The 20,864-nt window shown below is 42.4% G+C and overlaps 1 protein-coding gene across 1 annotated transcript in view; it reads left to right on the forward strand.

Moving 5' to 3' along the window:
• The first annotated feature begins 502 nt into the window (after positions 1–502).
• LOC129819106 (netrin receptor DCC-like) overlaps positions 503–20,864 on the forward strand; it is a 241,853-nt gene continuing 221,491 nt past the window's right edge. Inside the window, exons 1-4 of the mRNA XM_055875675.1 lie at positions 503–537; positions 811–1,062; positions 5,957–6,211; positions 10,067–10,221. Of these exons, the coding sequence (XP_055731650.1) occupies positions 503–537; positions 811–1,062; positions 5,957–6,211; positions 10,067–10,221 (697 nt within the window). The remainder of the gene's footprint in view (positions 538–810; positions 1,063–5,956; positions 6,212–10,066; positions 10,222–20,864) is intronic.

Consider the following 20,864-nt stretch of genomic DNA (forward strand, 5'->3'; position numbering starts at 1 on the left):
ATAATGATGGAGGCCACTGTGTTCTTGGGGACCTTCAATGCTGCAGAAATGTTTTGATACCCTTCCCCAGATCTGTGCCTCGACACAATCCTGTCTCGGAGCTCTACGGACAATTCCTTTGACCTCATGGATATGGTTTTTGCTCTGACATACACTGTCAACTGTGGGACCTTACATAGACAGGTGTGTGCCTTTCCAAATAATGTCCAATAAATTGAATTTACCACAGGTGGACTCCAATCAAGTTGTAGAAACATCTCAAGGATGATCAATGGAAACAGGATGCACCTGAGCTCGATTTGGAGTCTCATAGCAAACGGCCTGAATACTTATGTAAATCACGTAAGGCTGTAAAGTTATAAAATGTGGGAAAAAGTCAAGCGGTTTGAATACTTTCTGAACGCACTGTATATAAACCCTGGATTGCTGATGCTATGAATTGGCCAATGAGAGGCTTTTGAAAACACCAGTCGGCCATATTGGCACTCCTCAGGAAAGCAACATGGAGGCGCGGTGGCTTCCACACAGCGCCCCCATGTCAGTCATCTAGTGTATTTATAAATCATTGGCTGCTACAGATTTAAGATTTAAGACACTAATTCTAATTAAAGGAACCTTTTTCTTTCATTACATTTTTCAGATGATTAGTGGGTGGCTGTATGAACCCAAATTCACTCGATTGGTTTTTGAAAAGTAGAATATTTACCACTTGCCCCTCAAATGAGCCCTGAAATTTAGTAGAAAAAGCTAAGTTGGCATTAGTCCTGGCACCAAAGTGGGCATTAGTCCTGGCACCAAATTGGGCATTAGTCCTGGCACCAAAGTGGGCATTAGACCTGGCACCAAAGTGGGCATTAGTCCTGGCACCAAAGTGGGCATTATTCCTGGCACCAAAGTGGGCATTAGACCTGGCACCAAAGTGGGCATTAGTCCTGGCACCAAAGTGGGCATTAGTCCTGGCACCAAAGTGGGCATTAGTCCTGGCACCAAAGTGGGCATTAGTCCTGGCACCAAAGTGGGCATTAGTCCTGGCACCAAAGTGGGCATTGGACTGGCACCAACGTGGGTATTAGTCCTGGCACCAAAGTGGGCATTAGACTGGCACCAACGTGGGCATTAGACTGGCACCAAAGTGGGCATTGGACTGGCATTACCAGGTACGGATACCAGAGGTCCTCATTGACCAAAGATGCAGATGCCACACACACACACACACACACACACACACACACACACACACACACACACACACACACACACACACACACACACACACACACACACACACACACACACACACACACACACCAGGGTCAATTCGAATTTAAGTCAGTAAATTCAGGAAGTAAACTGAAATTCCAATTAAAACATTTTAGAAGGGCATCTATTTTAAATAATTTCACAATAAACTGAAAAACGAGATGCTATTTAAAAAGTTTTCCATTTTGGGATTTTAAATTCAATTTGACTGACTTCAATTCAAATTGACCCCAACACTGACACACACACACACACACACGCACACGCACACACACACACACACACACACACACACACACACACACACACACACACACACACACACACACACACACACACACACACAACATCATCATCTCTCTCTCCTAAATGCAGACTTAACAATGCACCATTGTCTTTCATCCTTGTTCTAATGGCCATGGTTTACACTCTTTCATCCTTGTTCTAATGGCCATGGTTTACACTCTTTCATCGTTGTTATAATGGCCATGGTTTACACTCTTTCATCATTGTTATAATGGCCATGGTTTACACTCTTTCATCGTTGTTCTAATGGCCATGGTTTACACTCTTTCATCGTTTTTCTAATGGCCATGGTTTACACTCTTTCATCGTTGTTATAATGGCCATGGTTTACACTCTTTCATCATTGTTATAATGGCCATGGTTTACACTCTTTCATCATTGTTATAATGGCCATGGTTTTACACTCTTTGCAGGAAAGGAGATATTTTACATTCAGTTTTTTTTCTCACCCTTTGGTGTGTCTTCCACCTCCTCCTTCTCTTACACCTTGTATATCGTCTATGTCCAGCAGCTGAAAATCTGTGGTCTGATCAATTGACTTCGCAGAGAATTTCAAATAGGAAAAGTGGAAAATGGGTTCACATCACTCCCCCTCGTCCGTTTTTCTAGTCGTCTCAAATTGCCCCCTATTCCCTAGATAGACCCCGGTCAAAAGTAGTGCACTATATAGGGAATAGGGGGCCATTCCTCCCTCCCTCCTTCCTTTCCCGACAGAGGCTTAAGGCTTGTCTAATAGCTCTACTCCCAAAGTGTGATGTGTGTAGGTCAGTGCAGTGGAGCAGTCAACGACGTTCACCCAAATGGCACCCTAGTCTCTATGGGGCCCTGGGTCAAAAGTAGTGCACTATAAAAAGTGAATAGGGTGGGATTTTGGCACGTAGCCTAGCACTCTAGCAGCTGTAGCAGAGTATTGACGTACTGTACGGTACGAGACAAAGCATTTAAACAATATCCACAGGATACACCTCTGACCTTTTGTCTCGGGGAGTTTGGACAGATAAATTGGATTTTTACGACCACCTTTATCAAAAGACAACATCTTCTCACCCCAGATGTGGGGGTGAACGTGTTAGTCTGTGGAAAATCTCACCTTCTTTCTTTTCAGATATATATTTGTATGAAATGTGTTCATACGTTATGTTTCCTTGTGGTAGTAATACCCTAGACAGAGATTGTGTTGTGCCAAGTGTCTGCTGTGTTCTTCAGTGAGTTAACAGGGTGAGGTTGGTGCTTCTGACACTCATTCCCTGACGACGTTGTGTGTTAAGTTGTAAGGCTGGTGAGTGTGACATGGGATGGTGTGTGTGTGTGTGAGGTTAGTGTGTGATATGACCATATTCTGCATCAGAGCATTATCAGAGGTGAGACAAGCCTGTCAGCTTCTTTTTGGACTGGGCCACAGTCAGCCACAGTTTCTACCTACAGTATTAGAGTTACCACACCTGGTCTGACTCCTAGTGTTGTATTAGAGTTACCACACCTGGTCTGACACCTAGTGTTGTCTCTCTACCTACAGTATTAGAGCTACCACACCTGGCCTGACTCCTAGTGTTGTCTCTCTACCTACAGTATTAGAGTTACCACACCTGATCTGACACCTAGTGTTGTCTCTCTACCTACAGTATTAGAGTTACCACACCTGGTCTGACACCTAGTGTTGTCTCTCTACCTACAGTATTAGAGTTACCACACCTGGTCTGACACCTAGTGTTGTCTCTCTACCTACAGTATTAGAGTTACCACACCTGGTCTGACTCCTAGTGTTGTCTCTCTACCTACAGTATTAGAGTTACCACACCTGGTCTGACTCCTAGTGTTGTCTCTCTACCTACAGTATTAGAGTTACCACACCTGGTCTGACTCCTAGTGTTGTCTCTCTACCTACAGTATTAGAGTTACCACACCTGGTCTGACACCTAGTGTTGTCTCTCTACCTACAGTATTAGAGTTACCACACCTGGTCTGACACCTAGTGTTGTCTCTCTACCTACAGTATTAGAGTTACCACATCTGGTCTGACACCTAGTGTTGTCTCTCTACCTACAGTATTATAGTTACCATACCTGGTCTGACACCTAGTGTTGTCTCTCTACCTACAGTATTAGAGTTACCACACCTGGTCTGACACCTAGTGTTGTCTCTCTACCTACAGTATTAGAGTTACCACATCTGGTCTGACACCTAGTGTTGTCTCTCTACCTACAGTATTAGAGTTACCACACCTGGTCTGACTCCTAGTGTTGTCTCTCTACCTACAGTATCAGACTATTCTGAGCTCCTAGTGTTGACCCAGTCCCACTCTGACAGGCATTACTTCTCTTTAGTTTCAATGGGGCAAGATGTCCAGACAGCTACAGGGAGAAAATAGAACATTTGTTGGTTATAGCTTTTATGGTTTTAGTTAGCCCATATGATTATAGTTAGCCTTTATCATTATAGTTAGCCTCTATCATTATAGTTAGCCTTTATCATTAAAGTTAGCCTTTATCATTATAGTTAGCCTTTATCATTATAGTTAGCCTTTATGTTATAGTTAGCCTTTATGTTATAGTTAGCCTTTGTCATTATAGTTAGTCTTTATCATTATAGTTAGCCTTTATCATTATAGTTAGCCTTTATGTTATAGTTAGCCTTTATGGTATAGTTAGTCTTTATCATTATAGTTAGTCTTTATCATTATAGTTAGCCTTTATCATTATAGTTAGCCTTTATAATTATAGTTAGCCTTTATCATTATAGTTAGCCTTTATCATTATAGTTAGCCTTTATGTTATAGTTAGCCTTTATCATTATAGTTAGCCTTTATGTTATAGTTAGCCTTTATGGTATAGTTAGTCTTTATCATTATAGTTAGTCTTTATCATTATAGTTAGCCTTTATCATTATAGTTAGCCTTTATAATTATAGTTAGCCTTTATCATTATAGTTAGCCTTTATCATTATAGTTAGCCTTTATGATTATAGTTAGCCTTTGTCATTATAGTTAGCCTTTATCATTCTAGTTAGCCTTTATGTTATAGTTAGCCTTTATCATTAGAGTTAGCCTTTATCATTATAGTTAGCCTTTATCATTATAGTTAGCCTTTATGGTCATAGTTAGCCTTTATGTTATAGTTAGCCTTTATCATTATAGTTAGCCTTTATCATTATAGTTAGCCTTTATCATTATAGTTAGCCATTATGGTCATAGTTAGCCTTTATGTTATAGTTAGCCTTTATCATTATAGTTAGCCTTTATCATTATAGTTAGCCTTTATCATTATAGTTATCCTTTATCATTATAGTTATCTTTTATCATTATAGTTAGTCTTTATCATTATAGTTTGCCTTTATCATTATAGTTAGCCTTTATCATTATAGTTATCCTTTATCATTATAGTTAGCCTTTATCATTATAGTTAGCCTTTATCATTATAGTTAGCCTTTATCATTATACTTAGCCTTTATCATTATAGTTAGCCTTTATCATTATAGTTAGCCTTTATCATTATAGTTAGCATTTATGGTTATAGTTAGCCTTAGGATTATAGTTAGCTTTCATTCCATATATCCCAGTTTTGATGAATCAATGGCATATGTTGTCCATAAGTAATGCCTTGATGTCAAACAGTAACATGACTGTATCAATACATTCCTTTAAGGATGGCATGTCCATCTGAACATGTCTGATCTCATTCCAGAACATACATGGCTTCAGATCCATACATTTATCATGTCCCCAACATACAGTCAACAGGATATTCAGTGTTACATCATATTACATACAATGTTACGGTATATTACATACAATGTTAAGGTATATTACATACAATGTTACGGTATATTACATACAATGCTGTAACCACCGCTTTACATTCAGCTACTCAACTTTAAACATCTCTCTCTCTCTCTCTCTCTCTCTCTCTCTCTCTCTCTCTCTCTCTCTCTCTCTCTCTCTCTCTCTCTCTCTCTCTCTCTCTCTCTCTCTCTCCTCTCTTTAACTGCTACTGTATCTTCTGAATGACACTTCTACTGCACTGTATTTAACTATCTTTACTGAAAATAATGATATTGTCTATGATCTTCTTTATCACTTGTTCTTCCTTTCTTTCCTTATCTTCTCATTCCATCGGCCATACTCCTCTTGTCTTATTCATTCCATCCCTCCCTCCCTTGTCCTCGTCCTATTGCCCCTCCCTCCCTCCCTCCCTCGTCCGTGTCCTCCTTCCCTCCCTGCCTTCCCTTCTCTCCTCCTCCTCTTCCTCCCCGTCCTCACTTCCCTCTTTCCCTCACTCCCTCGTCCTCGCCGTCTTCCTCCCTCCCTCCTTCCCTCCTCTCCTCCTCCTTCTCTATCTCCTCGTCTTCCCTTCCTTCCTTCCCTCCCTCCCTACTTCCTAAATAACTAACATACCTACCTAGAACCAGTAGCCAGCCCAACACCAGCTCCTCAGGTCCCTAGCCCTGAGTCCCCTACTTCTTTGACTTACTCCTCTCCTCCCCCACCAGTTGTCCCCAGCTCAGGTGTCCTCCTCCCCTCTGCTCCCCGTGACGTGGCCCCTGTCCTAGTGTCCAGCCGTTTTGTCCGCCTCAGCTGGCGCCCCCCGCAGGAGACCAGAGGAACTGTCCAGACCTACGGCATCTACTACTCCCAGGACACGGTCAACAGGTACAGTAAGATACGACACGGTCAACAGGTTAAATACTACAGGGTCAACAGGTTAAATACTACAGGGTCAACAGGTTAAATACTACAGGGTCAACAGGTTAAATACTACAGGGGTCAACAGGTTAAATACTACAGGGTCAACAGGTTAAATACTACAGGGTCAACAGGTAGGTTAAATACTACAGGGTCAACAGGTTAAATACTACAGGGTCAACAGGTTAAATACTACAGGGTCAACAGGTTAAATACTACAAGGTCAACAGGTTAAATACTACAGGGTCAACAGGTTAAATACTACAGGGTCAACAGGTTAAATACTACAGGGTCAACAGGTAGGTTAAATACTACAGGGTCAACAGGTTAAATACTACAGGGTCAACAGGTTAAATACTACAGGGTCAACAGGTTAAATACTACAGGGTCAACAGGTTAAATACTACAGGGTCAACAGGTTAAATACTACAGGGGTCAACAGGTTAAATACTACAGGGTCAACAGGTTAAATACTACAGGGGTCAACAGGTTAAATACTACAGGGTCAACAGGTTAAATACTACAGGGTCAACAGGTTAAATACTACAGGGTCAACAGGTTAAATACTACAGGGTCAACAGGTTAAATACTACAGGGTCAACAGGTTAAATACTACAGGGTCAACAGGTTAAATACTACAGGGGTCAACATGTTAAATACTACAGGGTCAACAGGTTAAATACTACAGGGTCAACAGGTTAAATACTACAGGGTCAACAGGTTAAATACTACAGGGTCAACAGGTTAAATACTACAGGGGTCAACAGGTTAAATACTACAGGGTCAACAGGTTAAATACTACAGAGTCAACAGGTTAAATACTGCAGGGTCAACAGGTTAAATACTACAGGGTCAACAGGTTAAATACTACAGGGTCAACAGGTTAAATACTACCTGGTCAACAGGTTAAATACTACAGGTAGGTTAAATACTACAGGGTCAACAGGTTAAATACTACGGGGTCAACAGGTTAAACACTACAGGGTCAACAGGTTAAATACTACAGGGTCAACAGGTTAAATACTACAGGGTCAACAGGTTAAATACTACAGGGTCAACAGGTTAAATACTACAGGGGTCAACAGGTTAAATACTACAGGGTCAACAGGTTAAATACTACAGGGTCAACAGGTTAAATACTACAGGGTCAACAGGTTAAATACTACAGGGTCAACAGGTTAAATACTACAGGGGTCAACAGGTTAAATACTACAGGGTCAACAGGTTAAATACTACAGGGTCAACAGGTTAAATACTACAGGGTCAACAGGTTAAATACTACAGGGTCAACAGGTTAAATACTACAGGGGTCAACAGGTTAAATACTACAGGGTCAACAGGTTAAATACTACAGGGTCAACAGGTTAAATACTACAGGGTCAACAGGTAGGTCAAATACTACAGGGGTCAACAGGTTAAATACTACAGGGTCAACAGGTTAAATACTACAGGGTCAACAGGTTAAATACTACAGGGTCAACAGGTTAAATACTACAGGGTCAACAGGTTAAATACTACAGGGTCAACAGGTTAAATACTACAGGGGTCAACAGGTTAAATACTACAGGGTCAACAGGTTAAATACTACAGGGTCAACAGGTTAAATACTACAGGATCAACAGGTTAAATACTACAGGGGTCAACAGGTTAAATACTACAGGTTCAACAGGTAGGTTAAATACTCTTGAAGATTGTTCCACAAATAAGGTGCAATTAAACTAAAAGTTGATTTACTTAACTCAGTAGAGACCAAATTAATTTCCCGAGTTAAAACATCCCCCGAGACCAAGAGGTGGTAACTCATATGTCTAAAGTTTAGTAATGATGTTCGGTACGGTGGAACGTTTAGTAAAAGGCCTTTATAAATGAAAACATAGCCTTGTATTAACGTGAAATAAACTAACGGAACTTCGGCGAGGGAACAAGAGAAACGGATCCCCAACATAATCAGACATAGAGCGTAGAAATGTAGAAATCTGTTTCTCTGTGACAATATCCGTCGTCGGATGAAGAGTAGTCGGACCAATGCGCAGCGTGGTAAGTGTTCATGTTATATTTTATTAAAAACAGAAACACTAAACAAAATAACAAAGAGAATGAAAACGAAAACGAAACAGTCCTGTCAGGTGCAGCAACACAAAACAGAAAACAACTACCCACAAACCACAGGTGGGTAAAAAAAAACCTAAGTATGATTCTCAATCAGAGACAACGATAGACAGCTGCCTCTGATTGAGAACCACACCCGACCAAACACCTAGAAATAGAAAACATAGAACAAAAAGATAGATTGCCCACCCCAACTCACGCCTCGACCAAACCAAAATAGAGACATAAAAAAGGAACTAAGGTCAGGGAGTGACATTCTCAGTTGTCTGATCGATTGCCAGTCCGCTACAGTGTCAGTTTTCCTTGCTTTGGCCAAGGCCGGATTTCTCATCTGAATGAGCTCAGTTAGCTCCGAAACAAAAATCAAGAGGTAGATCTATCTTTGACTCTGAATTGTTTAAAAGGGGCGTGTTTATCTGCCAAAGGATTAAATATGTAAGAGAACATTTCTAGAGCTCACGGTCGGGGATATAGGAGACCGTGGTGAAATCATAAGTAAAAACCGAAGAGGAGAAAACCTTTTAAAATGTCTCTTCTTAATTAAACTAGGATGAGTTTTTTGCTGATTCGTGTCTCTATTACATACCAAGGGACACAGTTCAATAAGATCATATGCAAATACTCCACTAGAAATAATAATCTACCCCAATGTCTTCAACAGAGACTGAACCGTTTAACCATGTTTCCTAGACAACCAGAATGTCAGGGTACGAGTCCTGAACACAAATGCACGTTTAGGTACAATAGCCCAAGCCACCTCTGAGATGTAAAGTCATAGGGGGTATTCAGCTCATTCCCATAAGAAATAACAGGCAGAGAGTCATCTGCCAGCTATTTGTTGAGTTAGGTGAGACTTTACCAATGTCCCTGGCCAACCACTTGAGAGCAGAGCAGACTGAGCATTTGACAAACCTCCCTCAAGTTGCTGGATGCAGGGGGCTGGGGGGCTGGGGGGCTGGGGGGGCTGGAACTGGGAGAGCAATATTGTCAGTGCAGTCACTGATCATCACTTTAAATAGTATTTAAAAAAAAATATCCATCTCAGGGCCCATCTAGTCAGTGAGGTTTGAATGGGGAAGAAGAGGTGCTGTAATCCCGTGGGATTACCGTTTCTGCAGTAGGGATTATATGGATTGAATGGAATTTTGTAAAGGCAGTCTGATGCCATTTCCAGTGTTTTATTCTGATCCTGTTTCTCCTTACTGGGAGTCTGTGTCTGTGTGTGTGTGTGTGTGTGTGTGTGTGTGTGTGTGTGTGTGTGTGTGTGTGTGTGTGTGTGTGTGTGTGTGTGTGTGTGTGTGTGTGTGTGTGTGTGTGTGTGTGTGTGTGTGTGTGTGTGTGTGTGTGTGTGAGAGAGTATGTGTGTCTCTGTGTGTCTGTGTGTGTGTGTGTATGTGTGTGTATGTGTGTCGTTGTGTGTGTCTGTGTGTCTCTCTGTGTGTGTGTGTGTGTGTGTGTGTGTGTGTGTGTGTGTGTGTGTGTGTGTGTGTGTGTGTGTGTGTGTGTGTGTGTGTGTGTGTGTGTGTGTGTGTGTGTGTGTGTGTGTGTGTGTGTGTGTCTGTGTCTGTGTGTCTGTGTGTCTGTGTGTGTGTCTACTCTGTCTCTCTGTCTGTTGTTTGAGGGAGCAGTCCGTGTCTGTTGTTGTTTGAGGGAGCAGTCTCTATGACTGTGTTTGTAATTACAGGGAGTATTCTGTGTCTGTTTTTGTTTCAGGGAGAGGTCTGTGAACGTGTCGGAGGCAGAGACCCTCCAGATGACTGTCAGTAACCTGAAGCCAGAGGAGACCTACTCCTTCAGAGTGGTGGCCTACAACGACAACGGCCCTGGAGAGAGATCCGAGACACTCAGACTCACCACACAGCCCGAGTGTAAGATCAGTATTCACCCGGAGCAGAAATACAGTACAAGCCTGCTGCAATGGGTGTCGGGTGGCAGGGAAGTCAAGCGCAGGAAAGCGAATGATGGCTAGAAGGTCGGTGACGTCGACCGCCGAACACCGCCCGAACAAGGAGAGGGACCGACTTCGGCGGTTATACTTGGAGCCTAGTCCCTAATAGGCTCCAAGTATAAGTCATACTGACAAAACTTCACATAGCCAGAACACTGCCCAGTTCATAGTCAACACACAAACCAAATCAAATTGTATTGGTTGAATACACATATTTAGCAGATGTTATTGAGGGTGTAGTGAAATGCTTGTGTTCCTAGCTCCAACAGTGCAGTAATATCTAACAATACACACACATCTAAAAGTAAAAAGAATGTAATGAATAAATATATAAATATTAGGATAAGCAATGTCGTAGTCAATCAATCAATCAATTTTATTTTATATAGCCCTTCGTACATCAGATAATATCTCGAAGTGCTGTACAGAAACCCAGCCTAAAACCCCAAACAGCTAGAATGCAGGTGTAGAAGCACGGTGGCTAGGAAAAACTCCCTAGAAAGGCCAAAACCTAGGAAGAAACCTAGAGAGGAACCAGGCTATGAGGGGTGGCCAGTCCTCTTCTGGCTGTGCCGGGTGGAGATTATAACAGAACTATGCCAAGATGTTCAAAAATGTTCATAAGTGACAAGCATGGTCAAATAATAATCATGAATAATTTTCAGTTGGCTTTTCATGGCTGATCATTAAGAGTTGAAAAACAACAGGTCTGGGACAGGTGGCGGTTCCATAACCGCAGGCAGAACAGCTGAAACTGGAATAGCAGCAAGGCCAGGCGGACTGGGGACAGCAAGGAGTCACCACGGGCGGCAGTCCCGACGCATGGTCCAGGGCCCAGGTCCTCCGAGAGAAAGAAAGAGAGAAGGAGAAAATTAGAGAGAGCCAAGATTTTCAAAATGTTCATAAATGACAAGCATGGTCAAATAATAATCAGGAATAAATCTCAGTTGGCTTTTCATAGCCGATCATTAAGAGTTGAAAACAGCAGGTCTGGGACAGGTAGGGGTTCCATAACCGCAGGCAGAAGAGTTGAAACTGGAATAGCAGCAAGGCCAGGCGGACTGGGGGCAGCAAGGAGTCACCACGGCCGGTAGTCCCGACGTATGGTCCTAGGGCTCAGGTCCTCCGAGAGAAAGAGAGAAGGAGAAAATTAGAGAGAGCCAAGATTTTCAAAATGTTCATAAATGACAAGCATGGTCAAATAATAATCAGGAATAAATCTCAGTTGGCTTTTCATAGCCGATCATTAAGAGTTGAAAACAGCAGGTCTGGGACAGGTAGGGGTTTCGTAACCGCAGGCAGAAACAGTTGAAACTGGAATAGCAGCAAGGCCGGGCGGACTGGCGACAGCAAGGTGTCAGCATGCCCGGTAGTCCTGACGTATGGTCCTAGGGCTCAGGTTCTCAGAGAGAAAGAGAGAACGAGAGAATTAGAGAGAGCATACTTAAATTCACACAGGACACTGGATAAGACAGGAGAAGTATTCCAGGTATAACCAACTGACCCTAGCCCCCCGACACATAAACTACTGCAGCATAAATACTGGAGGCTGAGACAGGAGCGGTCAGGAGACACTGTGGCCCCATCCGAAGAAACCCCCGGACAGGGCCAAACAGGAAGGATATAACCCCACCCACTCTGCCAAAGCACAGCCCCCACACCACTAGGGGATATCCTCAACCACCAACTTACAATCCTGAGACAAGGCCGAGTATAGCCCACAAAGGCCTCCACCACAGCACAACCAGGGGGGGGGCGCCAACCCAGACAGGAAGTTCACGTCAGTAACTCAACCCACTCAAGTGACGCACCCCTCCTAGGGACGGCATGAAAGAGCACCAGCAAGCCAGTGACTCAGCCCCAGTAACAGGGTTAGAGGCAGAGAATCCCAGTGGAGAGAGGGGAACCGGCCCTGGAGAGACAGCAAGGGCGGTTCGTTGCTCCAGAGCCTTTCCGTTCACCTTCACACTCCTGGGCCAGACTACACTCAATCATATGACCTACTGAAGAGATAAGTCTTCAGTAAAGACTTAAAGGTTGAGACTGAGTCTGCGTCTCTCACATGGGTAGTTCGACTGTTCCATAAAAATGGAGCTCTATAGGAGAAAGCCCTGCCTCCAGCTGTTTGCTTAGAAATTTTAGGGACAATTAGGAGGCCTGCGTCTTGTGACCGTAGCGTACGTGTAGGTATGTACGGCAGGACCAACTCGGAAAGATAGGTAGGAGCAAGCCCATGTAACGCTTTAAAGGTTAACAGTAAAACCTTGAAATCAGCCCTTGCCTTAACGGGAAGCCAGTGTAGGGAAGCTAGCACTGGAGTAATATGATCAAATTTCTTGGTTCTAGTCAGGATTCTAGCAGCCGTATTTAGCACTAACTGAAGTTTATTTAGTGCTTTATCCGGGTAGCCGGAAAGTAGAGCATTGCAGTAGTCTAACCTAGAAGTAACAAATGCATGGATTAATTTTTCTGCATCATTTTTGGACAGAAAATTTCTGATTTTTGCAATGTTACGTAGATGGAAAAAAGCTGTCCTTGAAACAGTCTTGATATGTTCGTCAAAAGAGAGATCAGGGTCAAGAGTAACGCCGAGGTCCTTCACAGTTTTATTTGAGACGACTTTACAACCATCAAGATGAATTGTCAGATTTAACAGAAGATCTCTTTGTTTCTTGGGACCTAGAACAAGCATCTCTGTTTTGTCCGAGTTTAAAAGTAGAAAGTTTTCAGCCATCCACTTCCTTATGTCTGAAACACAGGCTTCTAGCGAGGGCAATTTTGGGGCTTCACCATGTTTCATTGAAATGTACAGCTGTGTGTCATCCGCATAGCAGTGAAAGTTAACATTATGTTTTCGAATAACATCCCCAAGAGGTAAAATATATAGTGAAAACAATAGTGGTCCTAAAACGGAACCTTGAGGAACACCGAAATGTACAGTTGATTTGTCAGAGGACAGACCATTCACAGAGACAAACTGATATCTTTCCGACAGGTAAGATCTAAACCAGGCCAGAACTTGTCCGTGTAGACCAATTTGGGTTTCCAGTCTCTCCAAAAGAATGTGGTGATCGATGGTGTCAAAGGCAGCACTAAGGTCTAGTAGCACGAGGACAGATGCAGAGCCTCGGTCTGACGCCATTAAAAGGTCATTTACCACCTTCACAAGTGCAGTCTCAGTGCTATGATGGGGTCTAAAACCAGACTGAAGCATTTCGTATACATTGTTTGTCTTCAGGAAGGCAGTGAGTTGCTGCGCAACAGCTTTTTCTAAAATTTTTGAGAGGAATGGAAGATTCGATATAGGCCGATAGTTTTTTATATTTTCCGGGTCAAGGTTTGGCTTTTTCAAGAGAGGCTTTATCACTGCCACTTTTAGTGAGTTTGGTACACATCCGGTGGATAGAGAGCTGTTTATTATGTTCAACATAGGAGGGCCAAGCACAGGAAGCAGCTCCTTCAGCAGTTTAGTAGGAATAGGATCCAGTATGCAGCTTGAAGGTTTAGAGGCCATGATTATTTTCATCATTGTGTCAAGAGATATAGTACTAAAACACTTAAGTGTCTCTCCCGATCCCAGGCCCTCGCAGAGCTGTGCAGATCCAGGACAGCTAAGCCCTGGAGGAATACGCAGATTCAAAAAGGAGTCCGTAATTTGCTTTCTAATGGTCATGATCTTTTCCTCAAAGAAGTTCATGAATTTATTACTGCTGAAGTGAAAGCCATCCTCTCTTGGGGAATGCTGCTTTTTAGTTAGCTTTGCAACAGTATCAAAAATAAATTTTGGATTGTTCTTATTTTCCTCGATTAAGTTGGAAAAGTAGGATGATCGAGCAGCAGTGAGGGCTCTTCGGTACTGCACGGTACTGTCTTTCCAAGCTAGTCGGAAGACTTCCAGTTTTGTGTGGCGCCATTTCCGTTCCAATTTCCTGGAAGCTTGCTTCAAAGCTCGGGTATTTTCTGTATACCAGGGAGCTAGTTTCTTATGACAAATGTTTTTCGTTTTTAGGGGTGCAACTGCATCTAGGGTATTGCGCAAGGTTAAATTGAGTTCCTCAGTTAAGTGGTTAACCTGTCTAGGATCAGCGTGGCGCTAGCGGCACACCCCCCCCCCCCCCACTGAAAAACCAGTGCCGCGAAATTCAAAAAAAATATTTTTTTAAAATATTTAACTTTCACACATTAAAGTCCAATACAGCTAATGAAAGACACAGATCTTGTGAATCCAGTCAACATTTCCGATTTTTAAAATGTTTTACAGGGAAGACACAATATGTAAAGATGTACATCTATTACCTAAAAACACATTAGCATAATCCACCATCTTTTATTTGTCCACCAACACCAGTAGCCATCACCAATTCGGCTAAACTAAGATATTTATAGCCCCTAACCAACAAAAAAACTCATTAGATGACAGTCTGATAACATATTTATGGTATGGGATAGGTTTTGTTAGAAAAAAGTGCATATTTCAGGTATATGGCATAGTTTACAATTGCACCCACCATCACAAATGGACTAGAATAATTACAATGAGCAACGTGTTTACCTAACTACTAATCATCAAACATTTCGTAAAAATACACAGCATACACGAATCGAAAGACACAGATCCTGTGAATACAGACAATATTTCAGATTTTCTAAGTGTCTTACAGCGAAAACACAATAAATCGTTATATTAGCATAGCACATAGCACATAGCAGCCCAGCATTGATTCTAGCCAAAGTGGGCGATAACGTCAACATCGCCAAAAATATATTAATTTTTTCACTAACCTTCTCAGAATTCTTCAGATGACACTCCTGTAACATCATATTACACAATCCATATAGAGTTTGATCGAAAATGTTTATATTTAGCCACCAAAATCATGGTTAGACAATGTGAAATGTAGCTCAGCTGGTCAGAAAATGTCCTTGCGCCACTTAGACAGTGATCTACTCTTATACATAAATACTCATAAACGTGACTAAAAAATATAGGGTGGACAGGGATTGATAGACAATTTAATTCTTAATACAATTGCGTTATTACATTTTTTAATTTATCCTTACTTTTCAATACAATTTGCGCCAAGCGAAGCTACGTCAAAAAACATGGCGTCCTAAGCCACTAAAATGTTTCGACAGAAACACGATTTATCATAATAAAAATGTCCTACCTTGAGCTGTTCTTCCATCAGTATCTTGGGCAAAGGATCCTTTCTTGGGAGAAATCGTCTTTTGGTGGAAAGCTGTCCTCTTGCCATGTGGAAAAGTCAACTGCGTTCGGGATGAACTGAAAAGCGTGCCCAACTTTTCACATCGTTGCAAAAATAAATGTCCCAAAATCGCACTAAACGGATATAAATTGCTATAAAACGCTTTAAATTAACTACCTTATGATGTTTTTAACTCCTATAACGAGTGAAAAGATGACCGGAGAAATATAACAGGCTAAACTAACGCTTGGAACAGGTGCGCGCCGGTGTCCACTTTGCTCATGACGCAGCTCCCAAAGAATGACTAGCTTCAGGGTTTTTTCATTTGTAGGGCCTGTGAACGTGCAATCGACCCCGTTGGAATCGTCATCACGTAAAGGCATCCAGGGGAAGACGTAAGAAGTGTCCGTATAGTCATAGCAACGACAGTGCCCTTTTAAATGACTTCAGAAGAGTGGCCAACATTTCTCAAATCTGACTCCATGTCAGGGAAATTGCTGTAGAATGGGCTCTGTTCCACTTAGAGACAAAATTTCAACTCCTATAGAAACTATAGACTGTTTTCTATCCAATAATAATAATAATATGCATATTGTACGATCAAGGATTTTGTGGGAAGCCGTTTAAAAAATTAGCCAAATTAGCATAAGTAGTCTAAACAGCGCCCCCATCCCCAACAGGTTAACTGATTTTTGTCCTCTGACGTCCTTGGGTAGGCAGAAGGAGTCTGGAAGGGCATCAAGGAATTTTTGTGTTGTCTGAGAATTTATAGCACGACTTTTGATGCTCCTTGGTTGGGGTCTGAGCAGATTATTTGTTGCGATTGCAAACGTAATAAAATGGTGGTCCGATAGTCCAGGATTATGTGGAAAAACATTAAGATCTACAACATTTATTCCATGGGACAAAACTAGGTCCAGAGTATGACTGTGGCAGTGAGTAGGTCCAGAGACATGTTGGACAAAACCCACTGAGTCGATGATGGCTCCGAAAGACTTTTGGAGTGGGTCTGTGGACTTCTCCATGTGAATATTAAAATCACCAAAAATTAGAATATGATCTGCTATGACTACAAGGTCTGATAGGAATTCAGGAAACTCAGAGAGGAACGCTGTATATGGCCCAGGAGGCCTGTAAACAGTAGCTATAAAAAGTGATTGAGTAGGCTGCATAGATTTCATGACTAGAAGCTCAAAAGACGAAAACGCCATTTTTTTTTTTGTAAATTGAAATTTGCTATCGTAGATGTTAGCAACACCTCCGCCTTTGCGGGATGCACGGGGGATATGGTCACTAGTGTAACCAGGAGGTGAGGCCTCATTTAACACAGTAAATTCATCAGGCTTAAGCCATGTTTCAGTCAGGCCAATCACATCAAGATTATGATCAGTGATTAGTTCATTGACTATGACTGCCTTTGAAGTGAGGGATCTAACATTAAGTAACCCTATTTTGAGATGTGAGGTATCACGATCTCTTTCAATAATGGCAGGAATGGAGGAGGTCTTTATCCTAATAAGATTGCTAAGGCGAACACCGCCATGTTTAGTTTTGCCCAACCTAGGTCGAGGCACAGACACAGTCTCAATGGGTATGGCTGAGCTGACTACACTGACTGTGCTATTGGCAGACTCCACTAAGCTGGCAGGTTGGCTAACAGCCTGCTGCCTGGCCTGCACCCTATTTCATTGTGGGGCTAAAGGAGTTAGAGCCCTATCTATGTTGGTAGATAAGATGAGAGCACCCCTCCAGGTAGGATGGAGTCCGTCACTCCTTAGCAGGTCAGGCTTGGTCCTGTTTGTGGGTGAGTCCCAGAAAGAGGGCCAATTATCTACAAATTCTATCTTTTGGAAGGGGCAGAAAACAGTTTTCAACCAGCGATTGAGTGCTGAGACTCTGCTGTAGAGCTCGTCACTCCCCCTAACTGGGAGGGGGCCAGAGACAATTACTCGATGCCGACACATCTTTCTAGCTGATTTACACGCTGAAGCTATGTTGCACTTGGTGACCTCTGACTGTTTCATCCTAACATCGTTGGTGCCGACGTGGATAACAATATCTCTATACTCTCTACACTCGCCAGATTTAGCTTTAGCCAGCACCATCTTAAGATTAGCCTTAACGTCGGTAGCCCTGCCCCCTGGTAAACAGTGTATGATCGCTGGGTGATTCGTTTTAAGTCTAATACTGCGGGTAATGGAGTCGCCAATGACTAGGGTTTTCAATTTGTCAGAGCTAACGGTGGGAGCCTTCGGCGTCTCAGACCCCGTAACGGGAGGAGTAGAGACAAGAGAAGACTCAGACTCAGACTCCGACTCGCTACATAATGGGGAAAACCGGTTGAAAGTTTCTGTCGGCTGAATGAGCGACACCGGTTGAGCATTCCAACAGCATTTCCCTCCAGAAGCCATGAGAAAGTTGTCCGGCTGCGGGGACTGTGCGGGGGGATTTATACTAACGTTACTATCTGTACTTACTGGTGGCACAGACGCTGTTTCTTCCTTTCCTACACTGAAAATACCCTTGCCTAACGATTGCGTCTGAAGCTGGGCTTGCAGCACAGCTATTTTCGCCGTAAGGCGATCGTTCTCCTGTATATTATGAGTACAGCGACTGCAATTAGAAGACATCATGTTAATGTTACTACTTAGCTTCGGCTGTTGAAGGTGTTGACGAACCATGTCCAGATAAAGCGTCCGGAGTGAAAAGGTTGAATGAGGGAAAAAAGTTGCGATGGAAAAACTAAAAATATAAACGGTAATTAAAAACAGAAACAAAACAAAAACAGTAGTATAAATGTATATATACACTACCCGTTAAAAGTTTGGACACACCTACTCATTCCAGGGTTTTTCTTAATTTTTTTACTATTTTCTACATTGTGGAATAATAGCGAAGACATCAAAACTATGAACTAACACATATGGAATCATGTAGTAAGCAAAAAAGTGTTAAACAAATCAAAATATATTTTATATTTGAGATTCTTCAAATAGCCACCCTTTGCCTTGATGACAGCTTTGCACAATCTTGGCGTTCTCTCAACCAGTTTCACCTGGAATGCCACCTGGCTGCTTTTCCTTCACTCTGCGGTCCGACTCAGATCAAACCATGTCGATTGGGTTGAGGTAGTGGGATTGTGGATGTACACAGCTAATTAATACAGGACAACCCTGCCTAGTCACAAAACCCAACCAGAGGTAAAGGACTGCCTAGTCACAAAACCCAACCAGAGGTAAAGGACTGCCTAGTCACAAAACCCAACCAGAGGTAAAGGACTGCCTAGTCACAAAACCCAACCAGAGGTAAAGGACTGCCTAGTCACAAAACCCAACCAGAGGTAAAGGACTGCCTATTCACAAAACCCAACCAGAGGTAAAGGACTGCCTAGTCACAAAACCCAACCAGAGGTAAAGGACTGCCTAGTCACAAAACCCAACCAGAGGTAAAGGACTGCCTAGTCACAAAACCCAACCAGAGGTAAAGGACTGCCTAGTCACAAAACCCAACCAGAGGTAAAGGACTGCCTAGTCACAAAACCCAACCAGAGGTAAAGGACTGCCTAGTCACAAAACCCAACCAGAGGTAAAGGACTGCCTAGTCACAAAACCCAACCAGAGGTAATTTATTTATTTATTTATTTATTTATTTAACCTTTATTTAACCAGGTAGGCAAATTGAGAACACGTTCTCATTTACAATTGCGACCTGGCCAAGATAAAGCAAAGCAGTTCGACACATACAACAACACATAGTTACACATGGAGTAAAAACAAACATATAGTCAATAATACAGTGAAAAAAAATAAGTCTATATACAATGTGAGCAAGTGAGGTGAGATAAGGGAGGTGAAGGCAAACAGATATATGTATAAATAAATAAAAATATAAAAAGGCCATGGAGGCGAAGTGAGTACAACACAGCAAGTAAAATAAAAACTAAAAAAACACTGGAATGGTTGGTTTGCATTGGAAGAAAGTGCAAGGTAGAGACAGAAATAATGGGGTGCAAAGGAGCTAAATAAATTAATTAATAAATACAGTAGGTAAAGAGGTAGTTGTTTGGGCTAAATTGTAGATGGGTTATGTACAGGTGCAGTAATCTATGAGCTGCTCTGACAGCTGGTGCTTAAAGCTAGTGAGGGAGATAGGTGTTTCCAGTTTCAGAGATTTTTGTAGTTCGTTCCAGTCATTGGCAGCAGTAAAGTAAAGGACTGCCTAGTCACAAAACCCAACCAGAGGTAAAGGACTGCCCACTGCTCAGTCAAAACCAGTAATGACCTGGTGTTCTAATGCAGGAGATGAGCACCAAGTAATGACCTGGTGTTATAATGCAGGAGATGAACACCAAGTAATGACCTGGTGTTATAATGCAGGAGATGAACACCAAGTAATGACCTGGTGTTATAATGCAGAAGATGAACACCAAGTAATGACCTGGTGTTATAATGCAGGAGATGAACACCAAGTAATGACCTGGTGTTATAATGCAGGAGATGAACACCAAGTAATGACCTGGTGTTATAATGCAGGAGATGAACACCAAGTAATGACCTGGTGTTATAATGCAGGAGATGAACACCAAGTAATCTGTGCAGTTTCACTACAGCTCAGCCCTTTTTACCAGTATAAAGTTCTATTCCATCTAGTTAGTTTTGGTTGTTCTGCTCTGCGACACCCACAAGCCTGAAGAGGTCTTCTCACAAAACCGACTGTCCAGACCGAACCGTTGGAGCTTACAAACCAATATCTAAAGAGGACACTTTAGCTCTACGAGGCACAAAAGCTTCATGGGAGTCGTCTGAAGGTAACCCAGTACCGGGCTGTAAAAACGTGCCATGAATAAAGGTATCAAACAATGGGTCAAACATAATATCTGTTTGGGCTTCTTGCGGTCAATTTGCAGTCTACAAATGATTTGTAATTATGTTCCGTCCCCCTCTCAGGCCATCCGCTCAAGCAAAAAATGGTCCCGCGGCCGAAACGAGTTGATGATCCGTGGTCTAGACCTGCAGGGTGGAAGGGGCAGTAACGATACATTCCTCATCTGCTGCCCTGTATCCAAACACAGTGTCACACTAGTACACCAGTGGTCTCACACACACACACACACACACACACACACACACACACACACACCCCGATGTACCAGTACACTCTCACAAAATCATCTCCATCTTTACTCCATGATTCTGAGCAGAGATCAGCTGTAGATTATTCTATATAAGGAGAAGGTTTAAAACCCTGCTGAACCAAAGACGGATTTGCCAGCGGATTTTAGAGGGGGTTTTAGGGCACATGAAGTCTAATTTAATTCTTTCACTCTCTTTCTTTGTCCCTCTCTATCCCCACTTGT

This window comes from Salvelinus fontinalis, chromosome 21, assembly GCF_029448725.1.
Source record: "Salvelinus fontinalis isolate EN_2023a chromosome 21, ASM2944872v1, whole genome shotgun sequence".
In the NCBI taxonomy this organism is placed as follows: Eukaryota; Metazoa; Chordata; class Actinopteri; order Salmoniformes; family Salmonidae; genus Salvelinus; species Salvelinus fontinalis.